The following is an 8701-nucleotide window of genomic DNA, read 5'->3' as shown; positions in this document are numbered from 1 at the left end:
GTGCTCTTGTCAAAAGCAGGATCCTGAGCTTCCAGGGCCATTTGCAGCTTGGTCTTGTACATTGCTATGGCGGCGGAGACCTTGGCATCCTCGGTGATCTCATGCCTCTCGTAGTCAAAGTTGATCAACACCTTGGCCGTCTCGTTTTGGGCATTCTGGAGATCCTTCTGAAGATCAGCAATCTTGAGGTTCTTTAGCACTGCAACCTGTTGAAGATCAGCAATCTTGCTATCCTGATCCTCAACGTGGCCAACATAGGTCTCAATCTCAGCAAATTTCTGCAAAGAAGACAAAGGATAAGGTCAGAACCAAGTGATCCTCATATCAGCAGGATATAAGAGCAGGGACTGTGATCCTTACCTCACTGAAGTAGTCAAGGAATTGTTGGCGGATCAAGGGGAGACCTTGCAGATCCTCAGCTTCAGAGGCCTTTCTCTTCTTGCCTCCCTTTCCTCTGAGGGATGCCTTGGGGACCGAAGCTGTCGGGCTGGTAGGAGCCTTTCTCTTGGAGGATCTGACGGTGGTGAGATCGGTGACACTGAACTTTGAAGCAGACTTGGTGGATTTTCCAGCACCTACACAACCAAAACAAGATAAGTATCCCAATTTCACTTATATTTCATTATTTATTTAAATTTTTAAACAACGATACTTACTTGACATCATGACAGAACCTGAGGATACTTCCTGAGAATCTTGGGTGGTTATCTTGAAAGATCTTGTTTCAGTATCAAGCCTCTTGAATGCGGCGAGTCTCTCTTTAGCAGCAGGAGTCAGTCTAAGATGTGAAACGGAGATAGCTGCACAACAAGAAAGCAAAAGAATGTCAGTGATCTTTATATCAAAGGATAAGTTCTCTGGTGATCCTTCTCAGGATCCTCCATCCTACCATGGGTAGCCCACTCCTTGGGTAGATCCTTCCCATCAGGGATAGAATCTCTCTTGACAAAAAAGAAACGTCGCTTCCAGTTGGTATCATTCTTGGTAGCTTTGAAGATCAGGTGTTCCTCACCAGGTTTACGTTTGAACAGATAACGATGGGAACCAAAGGTAGTAAGCTCGTACAATTCTCCCAGTTCTGCCATGCCTAAGTCTATCCCCTCCTGCTCGATGATCCTTTCAAGGGTGTACAGAACCCTCCAGATCATCGGCATGGCTTGGATATAAGATATGCCGGTTAGGGAAAAGAAAGATTGGGTGAAAGCTGGAAAGGGATATGTGTAGCCTATGGTGAACGGGGTAACAGGAAACGCAACCCAGTTATCAGAAATATGATCACTGAGGGCGTTGGGGTCAAACGATTTAAACACAGTGTTTGCCGGGAAGCAGTAGCGGATCCTATCAATTTGCGGATCGGAGAAGCAACATCGTTCTTTTATGGAATCTTCGATGATTCCCTGGCTTTTTAGTGGGCTGTTCTTCGTGTGATCCTTAGATGGGGAGTTCCGGAGCAACATTTTGAACGGAATAATGAAAAGACAAGGAAAACAGAGCAAAAGAAGGAAGAAGATGAGTACCTGTTTATCTTCGGAATGCAGTTATAAAGGGAGTAACTCTGGATTTTAAATGCAAACGATCCTATCTATATCTCCTATTTATAATCATGATTCTGCAGGGGTGTCACTTCTGTGACGTCATAGTTGCAACGGATAGTTCTACATTAACGGCTATATATCCGTTAAGTTAGTTATGGATAAGATCAAGAAAACATAACTCGTTCATTTTACATATTACTCCTTATATTTTGGGGGCAATTGTTAGGGGAGGATTTTCTAACAATTAGTGATCCTTACTTGTTATCCTAATAGTGATCCTTACTTCTGTGACAGATAGTGATCCTCAGAAGACCTTCAGGATCAGGATCAGGATCATGGATCACCTTAAGGATCCTCATACTAACGATTGTTTGTTCATGTTTTGTATTGTTTTGCAGGAGTAATAGGCTTGACTTGGTCTTGGCAACGTTACTATGGAATATTCCACGGGTATTTCGCACACGTTTGAATGGAAATGGACGTTGTGGAGAACGTGGGAGCATGGCACAAAAATCGGATAGTTTGTTAGCTTAGTTAGCTTTTATTTTTAAAGGGGTGACGAGCTATTTTTAGAACACTTAGCCACTCTCAGCTACACATATTCTCGTACAACTGCATTCTTGAAGCTTTCAGCAAACACTTAACAGTTTTCACACACTTTTACACAGTTAACCATAGTGATCCTTGTACCTAGCTCGTCACTATCCGAAGTTGTAAACATTTATTGATTTATTTGAGCTTGGCGATCGGTAGTTTCCATCACCCGAGGTCTTTTATGCCGGAGATCATTCATTGATCAAGGGCTTTTTCCTCGTACAAATCCTTGTGTTGTTCGTGCAATTTACATCGAAGTGATCCTTATTATTGTTCTTCATTTCAAGCATCATTCCCCATAACTAAGAGTTTGGTTGCATTATCCTCATTAGATTTTTGACCAAAACAATTTTGTATACCAAATAAAAAAGTTATATCTTTAAAACCACGTGTATTACACGGATTGAATAAATGTAATCTTGTTTACCAAATAATAAAATAATACATCTTTAAAAAACTTCATTTATTACATTGGTTGAATAAATGTAATTTTATATACCAAACAATAAAAAAATTACATCTTAAAAAATATGCGCATTACATGGTTTGGATAAATGTAATTTTCTGTACTAAATAATAAAAAATATATATTCTTAAAAAACCCGTGTATTGTATGAATTGAATAAATCTAATTTTATATATCAAATAATAAAAATTATATCTTAAAAAACCTCATGTGTTACATGGGTCGAGTAAATGTAATTTTGTATAGTGAAAATAAAAATATTTAATATACTAATACGGTTTTCGTGATAAAAATAGATTATTCTGTTATTGCAAAATTTGTTAACGAAGTTTCAATAAATTTAACCATTTATTTAAAACTCCGTAAATGTATAAATGATAAATACTATTAGTTAATTTTATTTTAAGTTTTGTAAAATTTATTTGATACCAAACAAAACGTGCAAATATAATTAATTCAAAGAGTTAATTACATAGTTAGTCCATGTGGTTTGCACAAAATAATATACTTAGGTACTAATAGTTTAAAATCACCTTCTAGGGTATTAACTTTTCATTTTCTAACGTTTGGAGGTATTAAGTTCAAGGGTATTTTTAACATAGTTAGTATCTGTTGTTTGCAAAAAATAACATACTTAGGAGCTAATAGATTGTGATTTTAAACCTACAAATAACGTTAATACCTCCAAACGTTATAAAATGAAAAGTTAATACAATAGAATGTGATTTTAAACTATTAGTACCTAAGTATGTTACTTTGTTCAAACCACGGGGACTAACTATGTAATTAACTCTTAATTAAAAAAATAATATTATAAATGAGAAGAAGATTAAACGAAATAATAATTATCCATAAGATATTAAACTAATAATATTTAGTATGAGGGTTATCTATAATATAAGATATTAAACTAAATAATATTTAGTAGAAGTATTATCTATAATTAATTAGAAGAAACTAAATTAAAATAATAATTATCTATAAAAGATGGACTAATATGATGACAAGTGTCCCTAAAGTGGTTTCTTTTATTATATAGATAGATTTTATTTTTATTATTATTATTATTATTATTATTATTATTATTATATTTGAAATAAATATACTAATACTAATCCCATCCATTCCTCATAGTCATCTTGAATGAGATTTAACCTGCACTTAAATAATATCCTTTTTAAATCATATACTTTAAATCAACAAAGTCACGCTCATTTGTCAACATGTTAAAACTTTGTTTACTTTAAGTTAAGATTAAAACTTTGTTTACTTTAAGTTAAGATCAACAAATAAAAGAACACAATTAAAGTCTATCCAACACGACATCGCAAAAGCACTTAGAAAATGATTACGTATAAATTCAAAACACCCCACAACTATGGTAGCCGGTCGCCGGAGAAAAGGCTGACGCCAAAGTCCACTTTATCTTCCAATCTTTGTCAACTTTTTTAAAGGCCAAATGGGGCTTAAAGAAAAGTCAACGCCAGAGAAAATCACGACTTTGTGACGGCGTTAGAATCTTTAACGGAAACAACTTCCGGTAGCAAAACACCATTTGCGGATTGGACACTCAACACGGACACGTTGGGGGAAGAAGAGCCACTACCAAGTAATGGGTGGTTGTTTCTGGTGGAAGGAAGGTGGCAGGTGGTGGTGGAGATAGCGGTGGCTAATGATATCGGCATGAGACAAAGGCCTTTTCCTTGTAGGTATTGCATGGCTGACCCCATGTCCTCCTCCATTAGCTTCACTACTTGATTCTCCGCTACCGTCATTGTGTCGTTGGTTGAAGATGGCGGAGTTCCGTTGGTGGTCCGCCCTGTGCCACCACTGGCGCTTGCTTGTGCACCGTCACAGCCACCCTGTATAATCACAATGTTAGATAATTTCGTTATCGAAGTTAATATAGTAGTAAGGTTTGCCATTATCTCCCCCTCAAAAATCCACATCGTGGGAGACTATTGAGTATATTCGTAATATTGGTTTATTAGCATTGGTTTCTACTGATATTTAGTTGCTACTGATCACTACAGTTATTACACTAACACAATATACCAAACTATTAATGTCGATATAACTTTGCTACCGATACTAACCATGGTGACTTATGTTTGACTTCCAACAATGGATTCCGACACTTATCATGGTTTCAAAAGTTGCTAGACGCTCCCTAATCGGTCGAGCAGGGAGTTGAGAGTACTCGGCACGCAGAGTACTCGGGGAGTACTCAAAACATGTTAAAATTATAAAGAAATTAGTTTTCAGAAATTATACATATGCCAAATAACATAGATTTACTAATATTTATAACAAAATACGCAAAATTTATATTCATTTTTTAATATAAAAAGCATAGAAATTATGTTTTATTTTGTTAAAGTTCAACTCGGCATGAGTTGACCTATTAGATCTGATTCTGGCCGAGATTAACCGCCTTTGATCAATTCCAAGTAGTTAGGCGTATTTGAAGAAAGTCCACTTAATAACCTAGTTTAGAACGATTTCAAAAAGTACTCGTGACTTGAAAACTTGTTTTACAACAATTTGCAATGTACGTGTAAACCTTACAAACATGACACAAACTTGCATGAGGGTTAAAATGTAAATAGAAGGGTGGGGCAGGGGTCGGTGGTGGAATCTGGAAAGTAAAGCACGCGTGCTATCTTCTTTCTATTTGTCGTTTATTTGGTGTGGACTTGTGAAAGGCGGTGGGGTTTGATAGGGAAATATTGGGATTTAGTACCATAAGGTCTATTTCTTGTTTAGCTTTCTATTTATAGGAAGATAAACAAACAACTAACCCTAAATCCAAGAAAACGAAAATGCACCTAATGTACCTTAATTATTTTTGTATTAACCTATAAACTAGAGAAAGAAACAAATAAGAAAGCTAGAGGAGAAAAAATGTTCTTTGTTTCTTGATTAAACAATAACCTAATTTATGTTTTAGTATGCATTTACAAAATTAAAAGAATATAAAGCTTTAGATAAACAAAATATTAATAAATTGTTAATGCACCTAATCTTAAATAATATGTTTTAACCGAAAATAGAAAAAGAACAAAAAACATGAAAGTTGTGGGAGAGAAAAATGTTTACTGTGTTAAATATTAACTAATGAATCCACTACCGTTTCAAAAACTAAATAATGTCATTAATGATTTATATTGTGTCAAAAACTAAATAATGTCATAAATGATTTATATTATGTATCTAACTAATTTTAATTTGAAAAGTGTCTAGCCACTTACAATATTAATAAAATAAAAAGGTTTTAGTAAACAAACTATATATTAAGAAGTACTAAATGAATAATTAAATGAGGTTTTAGGAAGAAAAACTAGAAAAGAAGAATTGAAATCTAGTTCGACCACCCACTCTGATTCACAACTTCAACTAGTCCGCTCGATTCAAATTGAGACAGTTCATACAAACTAATTTAACCGAAGCGGTTAAACAATCATTTCAAGGCCGGACAACTAGTTCGGTCTGGGCTGGTTGTGAAAATAGTGATTAATAATTTCATGTGAATACTAATGACATGTGTCCGGGTAATAAAATTAAAACTTTGTTTATGTAAAATGGAAGTGGAGAGGGTAGGTGTGATTTATGTGATATTGAAACCTACAATTATTTTGTAAAACCTTTAAAATGTATAGCACTGAATCAATACCAAAAATCACATCAAGTTGTAAAAGTTATATAAAGATCTAACCTCAGAGGATACATCAGTAACAAGAGGAGCAACAGCAGCAACACCTCCCATTCTACTCATGCTAAGAACCTGATTTAAAACAAGACATTTAACAAGATTGTAAAACGGTTTTTGAACTTTCTAAAATAACAAATTCCATTTATAATATACTAAATAATTAATATTAACATATATAAATTATAATATATATTAACATATATAAATTACAATATATTTTAACTGTGTGAGAGAGAGAGAATACTTTGACTTGGAGCTGGAGGAATTTTACATAATCTATGATCTCATCTAGCATTGAAGCCTTGTCTGTCTGTCATTCCACAACCCATACAAAAATCAACATTAATTAACATAAAACAAATATCAAAGATAATAATAACAATTCTATAACAAATATTGATTCACTTTTGTCAAAATAATCAAGCATCTGTTACGTTTTGAATTCAAATTAAGGAATATAAAATTCCATTTCAATAAGATACATGATCTTTTGGCCTTAAAAAATATCATAATTACATTTAACTTAATAATTATAAGCTTTAATTAAACAAGTATAATAACTTCACATACGCAAAAAACTAAATAATGTAAACCATAAAATTATTCTTTTAGATCAGGGTAACTAATTTCGTTTGTTTGAATTACTGCTCAAATTACTAAAACAAAATTACGAAAACAATTATACATTATATAAATATAAATGTTTACCAATCAAAATATACAAAAAGAGAAAAAAAAAATCTTTAGGGTTAAAATAGTAATTAAACTGTCTCCAACCCATTCCCGGGAAATCCGACTATGATTCGTAACCTACCCCGGATTTTTTGCATACCACCTTCACTTTCAAGTACACACGGAATCGCCAAACAATAACTCACGCGCTCTCTGGTTGGCTAATAATCATTTCTTGTTATGTGCCACGTGTGATATGAGTTCTAAACTAACCATTTACCACCGGTTCTTTTCACCGGTGGCCAGTTCAGTAAAACATACCTTGTTAGCGTTGGGGACCAGTTCTTGTAGCGATTTCATCCTCTCAGCAATCCGCTCTCGCCGAAGCTGCATATTACAATCATGAAACGATAAGAAAAAATAGCAAAAACTAAGGTTATGCTAACCGTACTCCACCCTATAATTTTATTTATTTAACCTACCCTCTACTTTTGTTCTATAGGGTGTACCGTCAAAACATCATAAAGAAAGTACGTTTAGCTAACCCCTAAAGAAATCTATTAATTATTGTGATTCCAGATCAGGATTTTGTCTTACTCTTTCAGCTATGCTATGCGGATCGGTTGCTTGTCCTCTTCTAGCTCTAACTCTTTGTCGCGGCTGTGCCGGTGGTCCACTACCGCCACCACCGGCTGCAGTCGCACCAACTGTCGTCGGCCCTTGGTTTACCGGAGCTGTTGCCGGACCCGGTGGTCTAAAGCCTTGAGCCTACAATAGTAATCATGAAAAAATAATAATTCCACTATAAAAAATATAAGGAAGCTGACTCAAGACCTAAACTCAACATTTCAGCTTGTTAAAATAAACGAGATAATATGGTCCAACTCAGGTTGTAAATAACCAGTCTGGCTTGTCTCGTTTACAACCCTAGTTATAATTAGTTTTGTTGAAAATTTATTTCATGCTCGGCTCATTTACAACACAACGCTGGCTATAATTAGTTTTATCGAAAAATAATTGTAACCGAAAAGAATTGAACGCTCACCGGTGGATATTGGAAGTTCGGAGCTTGATTGGATTGAATAGATCCGGTAAACCCATTGAAAAGAGCTTGAATCGAATTATTTCCGTTCTATACAATATTAAACTTGTCATACATAATAACCGTAACCAAAAAAATAATATATTAACTGATAATAAATCTAGAAATAAGAAATTACCGGCGATTTAAACGACGACGTATCAACCATCTCATTTTGAAAAAACCCTACATCACCGGAGCTAATCTGGTGTTGCCGAAGTTTAGTTGTTAAGTAAGCCGATTGGTCATCAAAGAGTTCACCACCACCACCGCTGCCGCCGGTGCCAGTTGATATCTCCGGCCAAGAAACTCCGGCGGATTGGAGACCACAAAGCATTTGTTCCAGAAAATCATCCTGAAACGACGTAGGGTCGAAGGTTTGGAGGTCTTGAAGTGACATATTGATCTGAAAAAAAAAAATACACACGTTGAAAAACACACACTAAACCCTAATTCATGAGAGCTAATTAAAGATATACGCGGTTACACAGTACATGGAGAATTGTGAGCACTTTTGGAAAAATGGTTTGGATTTCCGATGGAGATTCAAAGGAAGAAGAAAGTATTTAGAAATGTTTGTCTGTTATGGAATGTTTCATATAACTTTATCTTCCACTTAGCTTCATCTATCGAGAGTATTT

At 34.8% G+C, this 8701-nt stretch overlaps 1 protein-coding gene across 1 annotated transcript; it reads right to left on the bottom strand.

The window, feature by feature from the left end:
* Positions 1–3837: 3837 nt before the first annotated feature.
* On the bottom strand, positions 3838–8701 carry LOC110928816 (bHLH transcription factor RHL1). Its single transcript, XM_022171855.2, has 8 exons — positions 8555–8701; positions 8200–8466; positions 8025–8111; positions 7577–7747; positions 7301–7366; positions 6552–6617; positions 6311–6379; positions 3838–4457 (listed from the first exon to the last, which is right to left on the bottom strand). Exons 2-8 carry the CDS (start codon positions 8458–8460, stop codon positions 4089–4091), a joined length of 1089 nt encoding a protein of 362 aa, XP_022027547.1. The 5' UTR covers positions 8461–8466; positions 8555–8701; the 3' UTR covers positions 3838–4088.

The sequence above is a fragment of the Helianthus annuus genome, chromosome 3, assembly GCF_002127325.2.
Source record: "Helianthus annuus cultivar XRQ/B chromosome 3, HanXRQr2.0-SUNRISE, whole genome shotgun sequence".
Lineage (NCBI taxonomy): Eukaryota > Viridiplantae > Streptophyta > Magnoliopsida > Asterales > Asteraceae > Helianthus > Helianthus annuus.
The sequence above is the reverse complement of the archived record's forward strand: the minus strand, read 5'-3'. Positions and strand labels throughout refer to the sequence as shown.

What these genes read in the sequence shown, in the direction of transcription:
- LOC110928816 (XM_022171855.2), bottom strand. Translation starts at nt 8,460, where the DNA reads ATGTCACTTCAAGACCTCCAAACCTTCGACCCTACGTCGTTTCAGGAT. An exon ending in CGTCGTCGTTTAAATCGCCG is followed by an intron (nt 8,112 to 8,199) that starts GTAATTTCTTAT and finishes AATATTGTATAG; the next exon opens with AACGGAAATAATTCGATTCA. An exon ending in TCCTCCAGCTCCAAGTCAAA is followed by an intron (nt 6,380 to 6,551) that starts GTATTCTCTCTC and finishes GTTTTAAATCAG; the next exon opens with GTTCTTAGCATGAGTAGAAT.